The sequence below is a fragment of the Ranitomeya variabilis genome, chromosome 4 (genome assembly GCF_051348905.1).
Source record: "Ranitomeya variabilis isolate aRanVar5 chromosome 4, aRanVar5.hap1, whole genome shotgun sequence".
Classification (NCBI taxonomy): Eukaryota; Metazoa; Chordata; class Amphibia; order Anura; family Dendrobatidae; genus Ranitomeya; species Ranitomeya variabilis.
In genome coordinates, this window is record NC_135235.1 from 379,856,991 (window position 1) to 379,879,495 (window position 22,505).

At 43.1% G+C, this 22,505-nt stretch overlaps 1 protein-coding gene across 1 annotated transcript in view; it reads right to left on the reverse strand.

The window, feature by feature from the left end:
• TMEM132A (transmembrane protein 132A) overlaps nucleotides 1-22,505 on the reverse strand; it is a 250,646-nt gene that overhangs the window by 180,628 nt on the left and 47,513 nt on the right. The window contains exon 3 of the mRNA XM_077250795.1: nucleotides 13,568-13,774. Coding sequence (XP_077106910.1) covers nucleotides 13,568-13,774 — 207 coding nt within the window. The remainder of the gene's footprint in view (nucleotides 1-13,567; nucleotides 13,775-22,505) is intronic.

Genomic DNA, 22,505 nt, shown 5'->3' on the forward strand with positions numbered 1-22,505 from the left:
GGCTAGTTCCGCTACTTTGGTTTCGCCATTCTTCTGCAACTCTGGTTTTCATCCTCGTTTCTTCTCGGGTCATGTTGAGTCTTCTGACTGTCCTGGGGTGGATTCCGTGGTGGATAGGTTGCAGCGGATTTGGAATCTTGTGGTGGACAACTTGAAGTTGTCACAGGAGAAGGCTCAGCGTTTTGCCAACCGCCGCCGCGGTGTGGGCCCCCGACTTCGTGTTGGGGATTTGGTTTGGTGGTCTTCTCGGTATGTCCCTCTGAAGGTTTCCTCTCCTAAGTTTAAGCCTCGCTTTATTGGTCCTTATAAAATTTTGGAAGTTCTTAACCCGGTTTCTTTTCGTTTGGATCTTCCGGTGTCGTTTGCCATTCACAACGTGTTCCATAGGTCTTTGTTGCGGCGGTACGTTGTGCCTGTGGTTCCTGCTGTTGAGCCTCCTGCTCCGGTGTTGGTTGAGGGCGAGTTGGAGTACGTGGTGGAGAAGATCTTGGATTCTCGTCTCTCTAGACGGAGGCTTCAGTATTTGGTCAAATGGAAGGGCTATGGTCAGGAGGATAATTCCTGGGTGGCCGCCTCTGATGTTCATGCGGCCGATTTGGTTCGTGCCTTCCACGCTGCTCATCCTGGTCGCCCTGGTGGTCTTGGTGAGGGTTCGGTGACCCCTCCTTAAAGGGGGGGTACTGTTGTGAACTATACTTCTTGGCTCCCTCTTGTGGTCACTAGTGATTTGGCACTTGGATTGTCTTTTACCAGGTTGGTACTCACCTGCTTCGTTAGGCCTGGGGTGTTGCTATTTAAACTTCCTGGATTCTCAGTCCAGTGCCTGGCATCGTTGTAATCAGTTCATTTCTGTTTGCTCCTGTCTTCAGGTCCTGGTTCTTTGCAAGATAAGCTAAGTCCTGCTTTCTTATTTTTGATCATTTGCGTTGTTTATATTTTTGTCCAGCTTGTACAAAATGTGATTCCTGATATCGCTGGAAGCTCTAGGGGGCTGATATTCTCCTCCCACACCGTTAGTTGGTTTGGGGGTTCTTGGATATTCAGCGTGGATATTTTGCCGGGTTTTTGCTGACCATATAAGTCATCTTACTATATTCTGCTATTAGTCAGTGGGCCTCTCTTTGCTAAAATCTAGTTCATTCTTACGTTTGTCTTTTCTTCTTACCTCACCGTTATTATTTGTTGGGGGCTTGTATTACTTTGGGGTCTTTTCTCTGGAGGCAAGAGAGGTCTTATTTTCCCTTATAGGGTTAGTTAGTTCCCCGGCTGGCGCGAGACGTCTAGGATCAACGTAGGCACGTTCCCCGGCTGCTGTTAGTGTTTGTGCTAGGATCAGGTATATGGTCAGCCTAGTTACCACGTCCCTATGAGCTGGTATTTATGTTTGCAGACTTTGCTGTAATCTCTGAGATCCTTTGCCATTGGGATCATAACAGTTGAGGGGTTGAATAATAAATGATCCTCTGAAAAAACTTTTCACAATTTAAAAAAAAAAAATAAACAAAGAAATAACGTTCTTTTTTGCTGCAGTGCATTTCACACTTCCAGGCTGATCTACAGTCCAAATGTCACAATGCCAAGTTAATTCCAAATGTGTAAACCTGCTAAATCTGCAGGGGGTTGAATACTACTTGTAGGCACTGTATATAAAGGCAGGTAGCAGTGGTAGGTGGCATATATAGGGGCAGGTAGCAGATGTAGGTGGTATATATAGGGGCAGGTAGCAGTGGTAGGTGGTATATATAGGGGCAGGTAGCAGTGGTAGGTGGTATATATAGGGGCAGGTAGCAGTGGTAGGTGGTATATATAGGGGCAGGTAGCAGTGGTAGGTGGTATATAGGGGCAGGTAGCAGTGGTAGGTGGTATATATAGGGGCAGGTAGCAGTGGTAGGTGGTATATATAGGGGCAGGTAGCAGTGGTAGGTGGTATATATAGGGGCAGGTAGCAGTGGTAGGTGGTATATAGTGGTAGATGGTATAGAGGCAGGTAGCAGTGGTAGGGGGTATATAGAGGCAGGTAGCAGTGGTAGGTAGTATATAGAGGCAGGTGGTATATAGGGGCAGGTAGCAGTGGTAGGTGGTATATAGAGGCAGGTAGCAGTGGTAGGTGGTATATAGAGGCAGGTAGCAGTGGTATATAGGGGCAGGTAGCAGTGGTACGTAGTATATAGAGGCAGGTGGTATATAGGGGCAGGTAGCAGTGGTAGGTGGTATATAGAGGCAGGTAGCAGTGGTAGGTGGTATATAGAGGCAGGTAGCAGTGGTATATAGGGGCAGGTAGCAGTGGTAGGTGGTATATAGAGGCAGGTGGCAGTGGTAGGTGGTATATAGAGGCAGGTAGCAGTGGTAGGTAGTATATAGAGGCAGGTGGTATATAGGGGCAGGTAGCAGTGGTAGGTGGTATATAGAGGCAGGTAGCAGTGGTATATAGAGGTAGGTAGCAGTGGTAGGTGGTATATAGAGGCAGGTAGCAGTGGTAGGTGGTATATAGGGGCAGATAGCAGTGGCATATGCATAAGAAAAAAAACAAAACCTGTACTTACCTTCCCTCCTCTCCCAGGAAGTGCTGCATCCTGTTCAGGGCAGAGCAGTGTGCCGCTCTCCCTGCTGTGCTCTGAATAGGTAGTACAGGCTACAATCACAGCTCCCCGCTGCAGATACTTACCCTAGACCCTCACTTCACAGCAGCTTCTCCCCAGCAGCTCCTGTTATCGCATGCACTGAGCTGTGTGTGCGATGACAGAGGAAAATGAAGCCCACAGCTGTGGGCTACAACAAAATGGCCGCGATCTCCTCCTGACATATTGGGCTTCATGTTAGTGGTAAATTTAGGTCGATAATTTTTTAGTTTATTTGTGAAAAAAACGGAAATTTGGCGAAAATTTTGAAAATTTCGCAATTTTCACATTTTGAATTTTTATTCTGTTAAACCAGAGAGTTATGTGACACAAAATAGTTAATAAATAACATTTCCCACATGTCTACTTTACATCAGCACAATTTTAGAAACAAATTTTTTTTTTGCTAGGAAGTTATAAGGGTTAAAATTTGACCAGTGATTTCTCATTTTTACAACAAAATTTACAAAACCATTTTTTTTAGGGACCACCTCACATTTGAAGTCAGTTTGAGGGTTCTATATGGCTGAAAATACCCAAAAGTGACACCATTCTAAAAACTGCACCCCTCAAGGTGCTCAAAACCACATTCAAGAAGTTTATTAACCCTTCAGGTGTTTCACAGCAGCAGAAGCAACATGGAAGGAAAAAATGAACATTTAACTTTTTAGTCACAAAAATGATCTTTTAGCAAATTTTTTTTTATTTTCCCAAGGGTAAAAGGAGAAACTGGACCACGAACGTTGTTGTCCAATTTGTCCTGAGTACGCTGATACCTCATATGTGGGGGTAAACCACTGTTTGGGCGCACGGCAGGGCTCGGAAGGGAAGGCACGCCATTTGGCTTTTTGAATGGAAAATTAGCTCCAATCATTAGCGGACACCATGTCGCGTTTGGAGAGCCCCTGTGTGCCTAAACATTGGAGCTCCCGCACAAGTGACCCCATTTTGGAAACTAGACCTCCCAAGGAACTTATCTAGATGTGTGGTGAGCACTTTGAACCCCCAAGTGCTTCACAGAAATTTATAACGCAGAGCCATAAAAATAAAAAATAATTTTTCTTTTCTCAAAAATGATTTTTTAGCCCACAATTTTCTATTTTCCCAAGGGTAACAGGAGAAATTGGACCCCAAAAGTTGTTGTCCAGTTTCTCCTGAGTACGCTGATACCCCATATGTGGGGGTAAACCACTGTTTTGGCACACGTCGGGGTTAGGAAGGGAAGTAGTGATGTTTTGAAATGCAGACTTTGATGGAATGCTCTGCGGGTGTCAGGTTGCATTTGCAGAGCCCCTGATGTGCCTAAACAGTAGGAACTCCCCACAAGTGACTCCATTTTGGAAACTAGACCTCCCAAGGAACTTATCTAGATGTGTGGTGAGCACTTTGAACCCCCAAGTGCTTCACAGAAGTTTATAACGCAGAGCCGTGAAAATAATAAATGTGTTTCCTTTCCTCAAAAATATTTTTTTAGCCCAGAATTTTTTATTTTTGCAAGGGTAACAGGAGAAATTTGACCCCAAAAGTTGTTGTCCAGTTTCTCCTGAGTACGTTGATACCCCATATGTGGGGGGAAACCACTGTTTGGGCACATGCCGGGGCTCGGAAGGGAAGTAGTGACGTTTTGGAATGCAGACTTTGATGGAATGGTCTGCGGGCATCATGTTACGTTTGCAGAGCCCCTGATATGCCTAAACAGTAGAAACCCCCCATAAGTGACCCCATTATGGAAACTAGACCCCCCAAGGAACTTATCTAGATGTGTGGTGAGCACGTTCAACCCCCAAGTGCTTCACAGAAGTTTACAACGCAGAGCCGTGAAAATAAAAAATCATTTTTCTTTCCTCAAAAAAGATGTTTTAGCAAGCAATTTTTTATTTTCACAAGGGTAACAGGAGAAATTGGACCCCAATATTTGTTGCCCAGTTTGTTGTGAGTACGCTGATACCCCATATGTGGGGGTAAACCACTGTTTGGGCACACGTCAGGGCTCGGAAGGGAAGTAGTGACGTTTTGGAATGCAGACTTTGATGGAATGGTCTGCGGGCGTCACATTGCATTTGCAGAGCCCCTGATGGTCCTAAACAGTAGAAACACCCCACAAGTGACCCCATTTTGGAAACTAGACCCCCCAAGGAACTTATCTAGATGTGTGGTGAGCACTTTCAACCCCCAAGTGCTTCACAGAAGTTTATAACGCAGAGCCGTGAAAATAAAAAATAATTGTTCTTTCCTCAAAAATTATGTTTTAGCAAGTAATTTTTTATTTTTGCAAGGGTAACAGGAGAAATTGGACCCCAACAGTTGTTGCCCAGTTTGTCCTGAGTACGCTGGTACCCCGTATGTGGGGGTAAACCACTGTTTGGGCGCACGTCGGGGCTTGGAAGGGAGGGAGCACCATTTGACTTTTTGAACGCAAGATTGGCTGGAGTCAATGGTGGCGCCATGTTGCGTTTGGAGACCCCTGATGTGCCTAAACAGTGGAAACCCCTCAATTCTAACTTCAACACTAACCCCAACACACCCCTAATCCTAATCCCAACTGTAGCCATAACCCTAATCACAACCCTAACCCCAACACACCCCTAACCACATGCCTAACCCCAACACACCCGTAACCCTAATTCCAACCCTAACCCTAATCCTAACCCTAATCCCAACCCTAACCCTAATCCCAACCCTAACCACAACTGTAACGCCAACACACCCCTAACCCTATCCGTAACCCTAACCACAAGCCTAATCTTAACCCTATTTCCAACCCTAACTCTTATTCCAACCCTAACCCTAAGGCTATGTGCCCACGTTGCGGATTCGTGTGAGATTTTTCCACACGATTTTTGAAAAATCTGCAGGTAAAAGGCACTGCGTTTTACCTGCGGATTTACAGCGGATTTCCAGTGTTTTTTTGTGCGGATTTCACCTGCGGATTCCTATTGAGGAACAGGTGTAAAACGCTGCGGAATCCGCACAAAGAATTGACATGCTGCGGAAAATACAACGCAGCGTTTCTGCACGGAATTTTCCGCACCATGGGCACAGCGGATTTGGTTTTCCATAGGTGTACATGGTACTGTAAACCTGATGGAAAACTGCTATGAATTCGCAGCGGCCAATCCGCTGCGGATCCGCGGCCAATCCGCTGCGGATCCGCTGCAGATCCGCTGCGGATCCGCAGCCAAATCCGCACTGTGTGCACATGCCATAACCCTAACCCTACCCCTAACCCTACCCGTAACCCTACCCCTACCCCTAACCCTAGTTCTAACCCTAACCCTAGTTCTAACCCTAACCCTAGTGGAAAAAGAAAAAAAAAATATTTTCTCTATTTTATTATTGTCCCTACCTATGGGGGTGATAAAGGGGGGGGGGTTAATTTATTATTTTTTTATTTTGATCGCTGTGATAGAACCTATCACAGCGATCAAAATGTACTTTTAACGAATCTGCCGACTGGCAGATTCGGCGGGCGCACTGAGCATGCGCCCGCCATTTTGCAAGATGGCGGCGCCCAGCGAGGAGGCGGACGGACACCGGGAGCCTCGGTGAGTATAAGGGGGGGGGAGATCGGGGCACGGGGGGGGCGTCGGAGCACAGGGGGGTGGCATAGCAGCACGGGGGGAGCGGGCAGGAGCACGGGGCAGCGGAGCACAGGACCGAGGGGAGCGGAGCACAGATCGGTCGCTTGGGGGGGCGATCGGTGGGGTGGGGGGGGTCACATTAGTGTTTCCAGCCATTGCCGATGATATTGCAGCATCGGCCATGGCTGGATTGTAATATTTCACCAGTTTTTCAGGTGAAATATTACAAATCGCTCTGATTGGCAGTTTCACTTTCAACAGTCAATCAGAGCGATCGTAGCCACGGGGGGTGAAGCCACCCCCCCTGGGCTGAAGCACCACTCCCCCTGTCTCTGCAGATCGGGTGAAATCGGAGTTAACCCCTTCACCCGATCTGCAGGGACGCGATCATTCCATGACGCCACATAGGCGTCATGGGTCGGAATGGCACGGGTTTTCATGACGCCTACGTGGCGTCATGGGTCGGGAAGGGGTTAAGGAATCTCCTTGTCAGAAGTGTCCTCTTATCACCATCAGTGATGGGCAAATTCCCATGTAACAATAAAAAATGCAAAACATGTACCCACATATTACCAACAAATATAGTCCACGTACCAAACACAAATCCGGACTATAAGGTCACGGGCTCCTTTTCATGTACATCCTCCAACGTGGTGTACATGATACAATGTACGAGGTGCCCTGAAAGTATCTATATTGGGGAAACCATGCAAAGACTACAAACTAGGATTAATCTACACAGACACACAATCAGGAATGAAATGGACACACCTGTGGGAAAACATTTCTCTGGATCTGGACATTGTATGACAGACTTAAAATTCTTAATACTAAAATGTCATTTTAAGGATGACAGGGAAAGAAAAATTTGGGAATTCAAACTGATGAAGATGTTCAATTCTTTAACATTAGGACTCAATTTAAGACCTGGATTTATGAGTCACTACATGGATACAATTCACACCTCCACCAGACGGACTCCAGATCACTAAGAACATTATTCCCACTGACTCTCCATTTGTAAGAAAATGCCTAATTTGATTTTCTTGGCTTATCACAACTCCCACCCCTCTGATTTTCTTATTAATCTATTTGTAATCTTGCCTGAAGAAGGAGCCTGTGCTCTGAAAGCTTGCAAACATTATTTTCTGGTTAGCCAATAAAGGTATCACTCCGAGAATACTTTTGTCATCATTGGGCAGAAAAGTATTCACATCGGTTATTCTGGCTAACACGGTACCACAATACAATTTGTTATTGTACAGTATCATAGGTGTAAAATGATTAAAAATATTGCCACATCCTGTAGTCTCAGGCCATTGAAAATGGGAGTTAATAATGTTGACTAAAAATATTGCAAATGCTGTGACAATATACCGTAGCCAAATGTGTAGAAACATTCTCTGAAATTACCACTGGTGAAACCTTTCTGATCAAAACTCTCAATTGGCCTAGTTAATATATTGCGTACCTTATGGGATCATATTACAATATGTAGGTCGCACTACTATAGTTGTGCTCATAAGTACACATGCCCTGGCAGAATGTTTGCTTTCTTGGCCTTTTTTCAGAGAATATGAATGATAACACCAAAACTTTTTCTCCACTCACGGTTAGTGGTTGGGTAAAGCCATTTATTGTCAAACTACTGTGGTTTATTTTTTTTAAATCATAATTACAACCCAAATCATCCAAATGACCCTGATCAAAAGTTCACATACCCCATTTCTTAATATCGTGTATTGCCCCCACTAATAGAGTAATGTTCAATCACCGCACACTCTTAATAGATGTTTTATTATACAGACTTTATCATACAGATGTGGATGCAGCGATAACACAATTCATGAATAAGGAATTGGTGCAGGGATAGAGAAAATGGTGAGGCGACGAGACCATAACGTTTCGACCCTCATAGGGTCTTATTCCTATAGTCGCTGTTGTCAAAATTGACTGAACGGTGTAAAGGATATCCTGATTGCAAAAGGACACCAGGGTCCTGGGTAGGTCCGGCGCACCTGTGCCTTGGATTGCCCCCCTCTAACATCAATGACAGCTTGAAGTCTTTTGTGGTAGTTGTGGATGAGGTTCTTTATTTTCTCAGATGGTAAAGCTGCCCACTATTCTTGGCATAAAGCCTCCAGTTCCTGTAAATTCCTGGGCTGTCTAGCATGAACTTCACTCTTGAGATCTCCCCAGAGTGGCTCAATGATATTGAGGCCAAGAGACTGAGATGGCCACTCCAGAACCTTCACTTTGTTCTGCTGTAGCCAACAACAGGTGGACTTGGCCTTGTGTTTTGGATCGTTGTCATGTTGGAACGTCCAAGTAAGTCTCATGCGCAGCTTCCGGGCTGATGAGTGCAAATTTGCCTCCAGTATTTGCTGATAACGTGCTGCATTCATCTTTCCTTCAACTTTCACCAAGTTTCCTGTGTCTTTGTTGCTCACACATCTCCAAAACATCAGCAATCCACCTCCGTGCTTTACAGTAGGAATGGTGTTCCTTTCACCATAAGCCTTGTTGACCTCTCTCCAAAATGTAACGTTTATGGCTGTGGCCAAAAAGTTAAATTTTGGTCTGATAACTCCAAATTACCTTGTTCCAGTAGTTTTTAGGCTGGTCTCTGTGCTGTTTTGCATATTGCAGGTGAGATACTTTGTGGCATTTGCGCAGTAATGGCTTTCTTCTGGCGACTCGACCATGCAGCCCATTTTTCTTCAAGTGCCTCCTTATTGTGCATCTTGAAACAGCCACACCGCTAGTTTTAAGAGAGTCCTGTACTTCAGCTGATGTTATTTGTCGGGCTGAGCGGAAAGCAGGTATTTGTTCTTATTTGGGCATCCACACCTTAGTCATGTTATGGCACATGTTATAAATGTATGAGAGGCGAGACCTGCACCTGTCTAGTTCTATAATATTCCTCTGCATGAGGCAACCACGGTCCACTTCATCCTGCCTGTAAAGATAGTCTTGAATGTTAACAGCTCTCTATTCACTTGTATGAAAGTCTCGGCTGTTTTATAAACTCCCACAGAAGTGAATGGAAAAAGCCATGTGGCTTCCTCTCCACTCTATATGAAGATGACATGGTCAGTGACTACCTCACTGTTGTGTTACTCTATGCAGGTCCCACATGTGTATACTGTTAGCATAAGGCCCCGATCACACTGGGTTTCTGTAGCAAGTTCGGGCTTCCACCTGGATCCACCATGCACTCCCTTCACCACCTGATGGCGTCATACACTGCAGTGACACAAATAGTGTTCAAATGAGCCAAGTGAGAGTTTGTGATCTTTTTGAAGGGATGAATCTTTTAAGACAGGCACATAAACTTGGTCTGCTAATTTCCATGGATATGTGAAAACACAGATACTCTTTGAAAAAAAAACACAAATTGAGTTAATTTGAATCCTGTTCTTGTCTCTGCAGGCTATGGCCCTGTCTTTTGTCTGAATTTCATTTTCATGGGCATTCAGGTGGAACTCCTGAAAACAGTGTGAACAGGGCCTATTGATCGCTGCCCACTTCCTCTTCCCACTTGATTCCAACAACTAGCTGCCGCCTCTACCAAATTAGGCCTCTTTCACACTAGTGTCGTGCATTGCACGTCTCTATGCGTCGTTCTGTAGAAAAAACGCATCCTGCAAAATTGCTTGCAGGATGCGTTTTTTCTCCATAGACTTGAATTAGCGACGCAGTGCGACGCATTGCCACACGTCGCAACCGTCGTGCGTCAGTTGCGTCGGACCGTCGGCACAAAAAACGTTACATGTAACTTTTTTTGTGCGTCGATAGCGTCTTTTCTGACCGCGCATGCGCGGCCGGAACTCCGCCCCCGCCTCCCCGCACCTCACAATGGGGCAGCGGATGCGATGTAAAACAGCATCCGCTGCCCCCGTTGTGCGGCGCTTCCACACTATGCGTCGCTGCGCTGCAATGTCGCATAGCGACGTGCAGTGCACGACGCTAGTGTGAAAGTAGCCTTACCACAGCGAGAGTTACAACTTTGTCCAGTCCGGGCAGATAAGGAGGCAGGTCAATGTGTATCCTGCCAATAAAAGAGTAATATCCGTGGGTATTTCTTCTAAGATAGTATAAGAACACTAATTTCACGATTATATTCCAGAGTCAACAGGCTTCTGGTCACCCAATAAACAAGTAAAATGCTTGTGCAGCAGGTGAACTGATTTTTTAACCTCTTAGTGACAGAGCCAATTTGGTACTTAATGACCAGGCCAATTTTTACAATTCTGACCACTGTCAATTTATGAGGTTATAGCTCTTGAACGCTTCAACGTATCCCACTGATTCTCAAAGACTGTTTTTTCGTTACTTATTGTACTTCATGTTAGTGATAAAATTTCTTCGATATAACTTGTGTTTATTTATGAAAAAATGGAACGAAAACGGAAATTTGGCAAAAATTTTGAAAATGTTGCAATTTTAAAATTTTTAATTTTTTATCCTTATATCAGAGAGTGGTGTCACACAAAATAGTTAATAAATTACATTTTCCACATGTCTACTTTACATCAGCACAATTTGTACCGTGTTTTTATTATACCTGAAGAGGGATATATACTGTATCCGAAACGCGCTGTAATAAAAAAATATGAAATATCAACTTTGGATGTGAGTCCGGGGAAGTGCTGCCATTCATAGGCTGTATGTGCTTTTCTTGATCAGCACAATTTTGGAAACATTTTTTTTTGTTAGGACGTTATAAGGGTTAAATAAAACTTGACCAGCGATTTCTCAATTTTCCAACAAAATATACAAAACCTTTTTTTAAGGATCACCTCACATTTGAAGTGAGTTTGCGAAGTCAATATAACAGAAAATACCCCAAAATTACACCATTCTAAAAACAGCACCCCTCAAGGTGCGCAAAACCACACTCAAGAAGTTTATTAACCCTTCAGGTGCTTCATGAGAACTAAAGCAATGTTGAAGGAAAAAATGAACATTTTACTTTTTTCACAAAAAGTTTACTTTGGAACCAACTTTTTTATTTTCACAAGGGTATCAGGAGAAAATGGACCTCAAAATTTGGTGTGCAATTTCTCCCGAGTACGCCAATAATCCCCCCCCCCCCCTGTATGTGGGGGACTGTTCAGGCACATGGCAGGGATCAGAAGGGAGGGAGCACAGTTTGACTTTTTGAATGCTAGATTGGCTGGAATCAATGAAGGCACCATGTCGCATTTGGAGACTCCCTGGTGTACCTAAACGGTGGATCCCCCCTAATTCTAACTCGAACCCTAACCCCAACGCACCTCTAACCATAACCCCATCACACCTAACTCTAACCCCAACACACCTCTAACCCTAACCTCAACACACCCCTAACCCTAACCACAACCCTCACCCCAACACACCCCTAACACTTACCCTAAGGCCGGGGTCACACTTGTGTGTGCAATGCGAGAAACTCGCACGAGTCTCTGGCATCAATATCCGGCACTGCCGCCGGAACTCAGGACCGGAGCATGCGGCTGCATGTATTTCTATGAAGCTGAACGCTCCGGTCCCAAGTTCCAGCGGCTGTGCTGGGTATTGATGTGTGAGACTCGTACGAGTTTCTCGCATTGCACAAGTGTGACCTCGGGCTTAGCCATAGCCCTAACCACAAACCTAACCCTAACACCCCCTAACCATAATCCCAACCACAACCTTAACTTTAGCCCAGGGGTGGGGAACCTCAGGCCCCAGGGCCATTAATGGCCCACAATGACCTTTTATCAGGCCCCCGAGCAGATTGTCATGGACCACATTCTTGGGCAGGGAGGTGTATTTTGATTACAACCAGCTCATTCATTTCTTCTTGCTCTGTTATCCCACACATGCAGTGTTCACTACTGAACACTGAAGGGCATGCAATGAAAGATTACGTCCTGAAACCTGTGCCAGAGGCAGAATGTACTTTGTGGGTGGAGTTTGTATGGCCCCCGAAGGATGGTATAAATATCCAAATAGCCCTTGGCAAAAAAAAAAAAAGATTCCCCACCCCTGCTTTAGCCCAACCCTAACCCTATAAATAAATACTTTTCTTTATTTTATTAATTTTACCTAACTAAAGCGTGATAAATGGGGGGTTGATTTACTATTTTTTATTTTGATCACTGTGATAGGGTCTATCACAGTGATCAAAATGAACCAATAGGAAAAACTTCCTATTGTTGCCGGGTGACGGCCAGCAGATCTCGGCTGGCGCACTGCACATGCGTCCACCATTTACTTGCCAGAAGAAGATGCCACCAGCCGGGGGACATAACGGGGGGATGCAGGTAGGTCCAGGAACATCGGAGGTACCGGGGGGAATCGGGGGACCCCATTTCTCTCTCCTCTGATGTGCGATCACATCAGAGGAGAGAGAAATTAAATGGGAAATCTGACTTTTTTTTTTGCCGTCGCCGCTATTCCGTTAATAACGGCGATCGCAACACTGGGGTAGGTAAAAACTGACCCCAATCATGTTCACTGGGGTCCCGGCTACCCCCGCTAGCCAAGATCCCTGCGAAATTCCAACACTGGGGGGCGCTATGCACTTATTTCTTAGCGGCGTTAAAAAGCGGCACTGATGCATAAGTACCCTTAACTGATGCCATTAAAAGGCGTATCGGCGGTCGTTAAGGGGTTAAGCAGGTTTGAAAATTATCCTCCTCAGTGATGCACCGTCCTGTGTAAACAGGACTCATGTTGCCCAAAACAACGGCAGCCTATTTTGTACTGAGCGACCTAATACAGATCATTCAGTGTGTATCACATTTACCAGTCAGCGGTAGTTTAGCGTCGCTGGACTTTCCATGTAAACAGATCCCAAGTAAGGTTTGCAGCCTCTCTGTGCTATTTATTTGCATAGTAAACTGCAACTCGTCTGCCTTCTTCCCTGCAATTTGGCTATATGAACATGTAGGGCTAAGATCACTTATGGACCAGCCAAAGTCACCCCACTGGCTTTCCCGTATCTGGCTAGCATCAAATACAGCCCTAGCTCCATAAGCTTCTAATCCCTTGCACTTTAGGTCTAAAACTGTCTGGGCTGCTGACAAGGCTGCGTAAGAGCATTATGACAAATATTTTATTATTTATATGTCTTTGTCTGTCTTCTATAACTCAAGAAAACTTAAAATTAGTAGATCAAGCAACTCAACACTAAGAGTACTTTTTAGAAGGTTTTCAAACATTTTTAATGTGCTTTTTGTTAATTCACAAAAAGCACAAACAAAATTGCATTAACACATTAATTGGTGGTTAATTGTGTGCACTTTTGACATTTAATTAATGTGTGGCACATTATTTCTTAGAGTATATTCACACATGAAAATAAACATATGCAATAAACTGATAGAGAAAACCACTTACTTGTATTCTGCAGGATCCTTGAACACTCAATACTTCATGTGCTGCTTGCACTGTCACACAATGGTCCCAAGGAACTTTTGAGTGCTCATCAATTCCTGAACGATGAAACAATACACGTGCCACTGGATCAGAGGGAGACACCTCTCCACCAACAACCTCACCTTGAATCCCTTTCAATTGAGTACCCAGCATTTCCCATGGAATATTCTGAAATAAAGATAGAAAACTGTACAAGCAAGAATTATGAATTATAGAATCTCTCAAAAACATAAGAAATGGCACAGGAAAGTAATTTGCAATATTACATTTTCCCCTAAGATCATCTCTATAGATGTTATAATCATTGGCATCTGAAGATCATAAACTAAGAGACTGAAGAAAACCAGGATTGGCAGTTCATGGGCGCTGCCAAGGAGTGCAGGAACTGGATGTGAATTGGAATCGGATAGACTCCTTGAAGTACAATAGAATAGAAAATACCTGCTCCCTTAAAAAAGGAACTTACAGTGGGAAAAGTAAGTATTTGATACACTGCTGATTTTACAAGTTTACCCACCTACATAGAATGGAGAGGTCTGTAACTTTTATCGTAGGAACATTTCAACTGTGACAGACAGAATCTTAAAAAAAAAAATCTAGAAAATCACATTGCATGATTTTTACATACCGTATATACTCTTGTATAAGTCGACCCGAGTATAAGTCAAGGCACCTAGTTTTTCCTCGAAAAACTGGGAAAACTTATTGACTTAAGCATCGTCCTCTAATCCCTATTCTGGTATGCATAGCTCCTGATCCCAATCCTTGTGTGCATGGCTCCTTATCCCCATCCTTGTGTGCATGGCTCCTTATTGCCATCCTTTTGTGCATGGCTCCTTATCCCCATCCTTGTGTGCATGGCTCCTTATCCCCATCCTTGTAGGCATGGCTCCTTATTCCCAATCTTGTCTGCATGGTTCCTCATCCTCATCCTTAAATAAAAAAAACACACATCCTACTTACCTTCCCTGCGCACTCGCAGCATCTCGTTCCGGGAAATGAATATTCATTGCTAATGCAGTGAATATTTATTTATCTTTAGCAGCAGGCACAGGCTTTAGCCGCAGCCGCCTGCTCCTGCCTCCTGTGACCAGCTGCTCCGCCGTTCCCCCTCCCCCGGCGTAAACAGGTAAAAACTGGGACATTGACTCATGTATAAGCCGAGGGGAGCACAAAAAAAGTGCTGAAAAACTCTGCTTATACACTAGTATACACGGAAATTAATTTGCATTTTATTGCATTAATCAATTATTTGATTCAATAGTAAAACAGAACTTAATATTTGGCACAGAAACCTTTATGTGAAATTACAGACGTCAAAGGTTTCCTGTAGCTATCAAGTTATCAAGCTATCAAGCTATCAAGATCAAGTTTGCACACACTGCTGCAGGGATTTTGGACAAATTCTCCATACAGATCTTCTCCAGATCTTTCAGATTTCAGGACTGTAAGTGGGCAACATTGAGTTTCAGCTTCCTCCAAAGATTTTCTATTGGGTTCTGGTCTGGAGACTGGCTAGGCAACGCCAGGACCTTGAAATGCTCCTTACGGAACACCACTGCTTAGTTGCTCTGCCTGTGTGTTTCAGGTCATTGTCATGCAGGAAGACAACTCATCGTCAATGCTCCTACTGAGGGAGGTTGTTGGCAAAAATCTTGCAATACATGACTCCATCCATCTTCCCTTCAATACGGTGCAGTCATCCTGTCCTCTTTGCAGAAAAACACCCCAAAGTATGATGCTTCACTCACCATGCTTTACAATTAGGACGGTGCTCTTGGGGTTGTACATATTCCCTCAAACACGGCAAGTGGAGTTGATACCAAAAAGTTCTATTTTGGTCTCATCTGTCCACATGACCTTCTCCCATGCTTTTTCTGGATCATCCAGATGGTTATTGGCAAACTTCAGACAGGCTTGAACATGTGCTGGCATGAGCAGAGGGACCGTGCGTGCCCTGCAGGATATTAATTCTTGATGGCGTAGTGTGTTACTAACGGTAATGTTTGAGACTGTGGTCCCAGCTCTCTTCAGGTCAGTGATCAGGTCCTCCTGTGTAGCTCTGGGCTGATCCATGACCTTTCTCAGAATCATCCTTACCCCATGAGGCAGGATCCAGACCCAGGAGCTCCAGACCAAGGAAGATTGACCATCATCTTGTGTTTATTAATAACACAGGTCAACAAAAAAAATTTTTTTTTCTGGTGTCCAAAATATTTAAATGAATTTGGGGTATTTTTGGGGTGCTGATTCTGAATATGTTATCAGTTTTGCCAGATTGGCTCAAGTTTTTGAGATTTTTGGTATCTTATTTATAGCACTTGTTGGTAAATGCGACGCATCATCTCATTAATTTCTTTGGATTAGTACTTGAACTGAGCAGTTCTCAATATAGTTTTGTGTTAATTAGTGTTCTAAAAGTTTGTTCATAGCTTGATTTTTGCACTAACTTTATGTTGTTGTCTGTTTTCCAGTGAAAAGCATGAACTCATCAAGAAGAAGTTGTCTTAACGATCCAGACTCATTCTGTTACATTTGTGGTGAATACACGCTGCCAAAACATAGAAGAAACATAACAGACTTCGTAAAAAAAAGTGTATTTTGCCTATTTTGGGGTTATGCTTGGGGACCAAGACAAGTTTTGGGCACCACACATAGTGTGCAAAGCATGTATCGAATTATTACGAAAATGGAGCAAAGGACAAAGAAAAAGCTTCAAATTTGGTGTTCCAATGGTGTGGAGAGAGCCAAAAAATCATCATGATGACTGTTATTTCTGTGCAGTGCAAGTGCAAGGATTCAATAAGCATAAGAAACGAAAATGGGAGTAACATGGAATCTGCAAGAAGGCCTGTCCCTCATTGTGAAGATGTGCCTGTACCTGTGTTTACCATAAATAACAGTCATCATGATGATTTTTTGGCTCTCTCCACACCATTGGAACACCAAATTTGAAGCTTTTTCTTTGTCCTTTGCTCCATTTTCGTAATAATTCGATACATGCTTTGCACACTATGTGTGGTGCCCAAAACTTGTCTTGGTCCCCAAGCATAACCCCAAAATAGGCAAAATACACTTTTTTTACGAAGTCTGTTATGTTTCTTCTATGTTTTGGCAGTGTGTATTCACCACAAATGTAACATAAGGAGTCTGGATCGTTAAGACAACTTCTTCTTGATGAGTTCATGCTTTTCACTGGAAAACAGACAACAACATAAAGTTAGTGCAAAAATCAAGCTATGAACAAACTTTTAGAACACTAATTAACACAAAACTATATTGAGAACTGCTCAGTTCAAGTACTAATCCAAAGAAATTAATGAGATGATGCGTCGCATTTACCAACAAGTGCTATAAATAAGATACCAAAAATCTCAAAAACTTGAGCCAATCTGGCAAAACTGATGACATATTCAGAATCAGCACCCCAAAAATACCCTAAATTCGATGAAATATCTTTGGCACCAAAAATGCTGTTGACCAGTGTAATTGAGCGAACAGTTGCTGCCTTCTCACCAAGCTGCTTGCCTATTGTCCTGTAGCCCATCCCAGCCTTGTGCAGGTCTACAATTTTGCCCCTGGTGTCCTTAGGCCAGTCTCACACGTCCAGATAATTCCGGTACCGGAGAAAACGGTACCGGAGTTATCCGTGTCCGTGTGCTCACGTAGGCCATCCGTGTGGGATCCGTGTGATGTCCGTAAGTACGTTTTTAAGGTCCGTGTGATGCCCGTGTGTCCGTGTCTGTGTATTGCAACAATTTTTACAATTTTAACCCTATGACAGGAAAAACGCACACAGACAGCACACGGATGTCACACGGACAGCATCCGTGTGCGGTACGTGTTTACACGGACCCATTGACTTTAATGGGTCCGTGTGATCCGTGCGCTCCCACGAACACTGACATGTCTCCGTGTTTTGCACACGGACACACGGTCCGGGAAAAATCACTGATATCCGCAGAGACACATTCATTTTAATTTGTCTACGTGTGTCAGTGTCTCCGGTACGTGAGAAAACTGTCACTACACGTACCGGAGCCACTGACGTGTGAAACCGGCCTAAGACAGCTCTTGGCCATGGTGGAGAAGTTGGAGTGTCCTTGATTCAGTGTGTGAACAGGTGTCTTTTATATAGGTAACGCATTCAAAAAAGGTGCAATTAATACAGATAAGTAGTACAAAGTAGGAAGGCTTCATAAAGAAAAAAACAACAGGTGTGTGAGAGCCAGAATTCTTGCTGGTTGGTAGGTGATCAAATACTTATTTAATGCAATAAAATGCAAAATAATTATGTAAAAATCATACAGTGTGATTTTTGTGTATTTTTTTAAGATTCTGCTTCTTACAGTTGAAGAGTACCTACGATAAAAAATTACAGACCCCTCCATTCTTCGTAGGTAGGAAAACATGCAAAATTGGCAGTGTATCAAATACACTTATTTTCCCCCACTGTAGGTGACGTATATATACATAGCTTAAGAAAATGCATAAAAACAAAGAAAAAGTAATTTTAAGGATATCCCATCTCAAGAAAACTCCTTTCTAATGTTCTTGATTCATTTAAAAAAAATGTTTTATCTGAAGTACAATACTTTCTGATTTGCCAATATTGTCCATATGGAGAATTTTTTATCCATTTGGGATAATGACTGCTGGAGAACTCAAGATAGCTATTGACTGCAACATTTTTGTTTGTGGGACAACACCTTTTAAGTGAATCAAGGATATCAGAAAGGAGATTTCTTGAGAAGGGATATCTCAGAAATATTCTAAGGGATGTGTTTAATAGCACACAAAAATTAAAACAGACTGCCTGCTCAAAAAATTAAAAGCTCAAAAGTAATATAGTGGCTAATGGAATGAATAATAAATCAGAATTACATGTTATTAAGTATAAATGTAGAAATGTAGAAATACACACAGCAATATAAATAATGTATATGAAATAAGGGAATATTCTCAGATAGATAGATAGATGTGTGTGTGTGTGTGTGTGTGTGTGTGTGTGTGTGTGTGTGTGTGTGTGTGTGTGTGTGTGTGTGTGTGTGTATGCATGTCCCCTAAATAAAAGTGAATAGCCACAAAAAATAATCTAAAAGTATAATTTTATTGATACATACAAGTGTAAAAATTCTGCATTGCTGTAAAAATTCTGCATTGCAAACACATACACATACACTAGAATGGATCAAAATAAGACTTCAGTGCAGTTATGCTACAAATATACAAAATGTTAACCCCTTATCGACCACCGATATGCATTAAAACGAAGCTTGTAAGGGGCCTTATTACATCAATGCAGTTTTAAATCAGGAATAAGTGAACAGCACCCCCTTGGGAGAAAATCCCAAGGGTGACAGGTGAATAGGGCAGCAGATGCCCTGAGGCATCAACCCGACAGGTTTTGAAACAGATGGGGGCCTGGCAATCCCTTAAATACCGCTATTAATTGCGACAGCGGCATCTAAGTGGTTATAAGGGAGTCACAAGACCACCTTTGACACCATCGCCCCATCGTGATCATAATCGTGAGTTCCCATAGTTGCCATGGTATCCCGAGGTTAGATGATGATCCCAGGGTACGGTGGCCTGTTAGATCCTGCTGTAAACAGGGTTTAACATGCAAATTCAGTGAAACACTGACAGGTTTCATCACTGCAGTACACAAGTACAGTAGTGCATGAGACCAGCGATCAAAGTAAAAAATATTCAAGTCCCACAGCGAGACTAAGTGGAAAAAGTAAAAAAAGTTAAGTGTTTTGCCCAAAAAAGGTGTTTGTGTTAAATGACCCAAACTATGAAACGATCAATGTTATTTATTCTGTACGGTGATCAATGTTAAAAAAAAAAAGCCAAAAGTGTAGTTTTTTCATCATACTGATACAAAAAAAATTGAATAACAAGCAACAAGAGTCATATGTCAAAAGATGGAGCAACTAAAAATGCCAAACCATCCTGCAAAAAATAAGCCCCAATATGGCTTACTCAGCCAAAAAAATTAAACGTTACAGCTCTAAGAATATGGTGATGCGAAATTTTTTTTTTTGTAAAATATGCTTTTAGTCTGTAAAAGTAGCAAAGCAAAAAAAATAAAATATAAAAACAATTACTGAATTGCTGATTTTTGTTCATTCTGCATCCCAATTTTTTTCATTTTCACAAGGGTAACAGGAGAAAATCGACTGCCCAATTTGTTGTGCAATTTCTTCCGAGTATGCAGATAGCCCATCTATTGAGGAAATATACAGTTTGGCTACATGGCAAGGCTCAGAAGGGAAGGAGCACTCTTTGACTTTTGGAGCGCAAGATTGTCTGAAATAGTTAGCAGATGCCATGTTGCGTTTGCAGAGCCTCTGATGTTCCTAAACAGTGGAAACTTCCCACAAGTAACCCCATTTTGGAAACTATAGCACCACAGAATTTATCTAGAGGTGTGGTGAGAACCCTGAACCCACAGATGTTTCACACAATTTTATAACGTTGAGCTGAGAATATTAAAATTAAGATTTTTCCTAAAAAAATGTTGCTCCAAATTTAGCTCCAAATTTTTCATTTTCACAAGGGTAACAGGAAAAGATGGACCCCAAAATTTGTTGTGCAATTTCTGACAATACCCCATGTGTGGTGGGAAACTGCCATTTGTGCTCACTGCCAAGCTCCAAAAGAAAGAAGCGACGTTATTGAGCGCAGACTTTGATGGAATGGTTGTGGGCACCATGTTGCATTTGGGGAGCCCTTGATGTGAATAAACAGTGGAAAATCACAAGATGCCTCATTTTGGAAACTGCAACCCTCAAGGAATTTATCTAGAGGTATGGTAAGCACTTTGAACCCACAAGTGCTTCACAGAATTTGATAACGATGAACTGTGAAAATAAAATTTTTTCACACAAAAATGTTGCTTAGCACCAAATGTTTCATTTACACAAGGGTAAACATGAGAAAAATAATTATGCAATTTATTATGCACTTTCTCCTGTGTATATCAATACCCCATTTGTGGTCAAAAGTAGAGATGAGCAAATATACTAATATTCGGTTTGGCTCATGATCGTCATTATTCGCAATATTCGCCAATTTAATTGCCGAATATATCCAAACACCATACACAACACAAGCGCCAGTGTTTTTCATGCTGTCAAACACCGGCATTGTGCTTCTAATCGGCGGTAACGTTGCTGCTGTCAGAGCCTTGCGGGGTCACGCTATCAGATGTCGGAATGACCCCGCGGAGATGCGGTGACCCGCGGTAAAAAGCTTGCCGCAGGTCAGTAGGCGTCGGCTGATGAGAGACTACTCCTCCCTTCTGGCTATATCAGCTGTCACCGATAACAGTGAAAGCATGTGCCGTTGATGGGAGAAGTAGTCTCTCGTCAGCCAGCACCTTTGTGCAAAGTGAAAAAAACAAACAAAAAAAACATGCAAATTAATGAAATACATACATACTCACTTAACACCAAATCCCCGATGCCCTCGTCTCCCATAAAAATGTAAAATAAAAAAAAACATATACTTACCTTAAGGACAGAGACAGACTGCCTCATTTCTCGTGCGAGAATCGCATCGTAAACCTCTCACTGGCTGTCGGCTCTCCTGACCTGAGCTTGACAGCTGCATAGTAATCCATCATGCTGTCTTGTTCAGGTCAGGAGAGGTGCTAGGCCAGTCCGTGCAGTGCGATGCAATTCTCGCACGAGAAATACGACAGTCTGACTCTGCCCTAACGCCCAATCTCTGAGAAAATAATCAAAAATAGTAAACCACCAAATACTCACCAGTCCGCCGTGGGACACTCAGGATTACATCAGCTCTCAGCTGACCCAGATAAGGGGCATTTACAAAATGCTCCAAATCTGGTGCTTAGCCTCACTCTTCTCACTTGCCCTGTAGCGGTAGCAAGTGGGGTAATGGTTGGGGAGGTTGATGTTACCTTTGTATGGTCAGGTGACATCAAGCCCACAGGTTAGTAATGGAGAGGTATCTATAAGACGCCCCCATTACTAACCCCATAGTGATATTATAAAAATAAACACATCCAGAATAAAGTCCTTTATTTGAAATAATGACACAGACTACATTATTGAATCTAAATTAAACCATGCTCACCGAACGCCTAATCCATTGAAGCCAACATCCCTGCAACAAAAATAAAATAAATCACAATATTCCTTACCTGTCGGCAGAGAAGATAATAATCCATAATGACTGACACAGGAGGTAATCGCTCCTGCAGTGCATAGCACTGAGCTGCCATGAGAAAGGTCACTCAAGTTCATCAGCTGAAGTTCACCGGAGTTCATCATGAACTCATGTGACCTCTCTCACAGCAGCTCAGCGCTTTACACTGTGGGAGCAATTACCTCCTGTCATTGTATCGCCAGCAGCCAGGTCAAGCAGTCGCATCTCCCGCTATCACTGTTCTACACTTTGTAGACTTGCGACTTTTCTGGGTGGCTGCAGGGCTGCTCTTTTTAGGCTGGGGAGGTTCAATATCCATGGCCCCTTACCAGCCTGAAAATACCAGCCACCAGCTGTCGGATTTAGCAAGGCTGGTTGTCAAAAATGGGGGAAACGTATGTCTTTTTAATTATTTAGTTAAATAATTAAAAAAAAAAAAGAGTGCAGACCCCTCTATTATTGATAACCAGCCTTGCTAACACATACAGCTGAAGATTGTAGCCCCAAGCTGTCAGTTTTGCCTGGCTGGTTATCAAAAATACACGCCGGATTATTACTTATAGTGCAGGCAGCAGGTGAGGAATACTCCCATCAGCCACTCCAGCTGTCACTGTTATTAGCGGCAGCAGGTGTAGGCTGATGGGAGTAATAGTCCCAAAAGACACCACCTGCTGTCATTGTTTTCACTTGAATACAACTCTCATCATTCTCCCCTGCT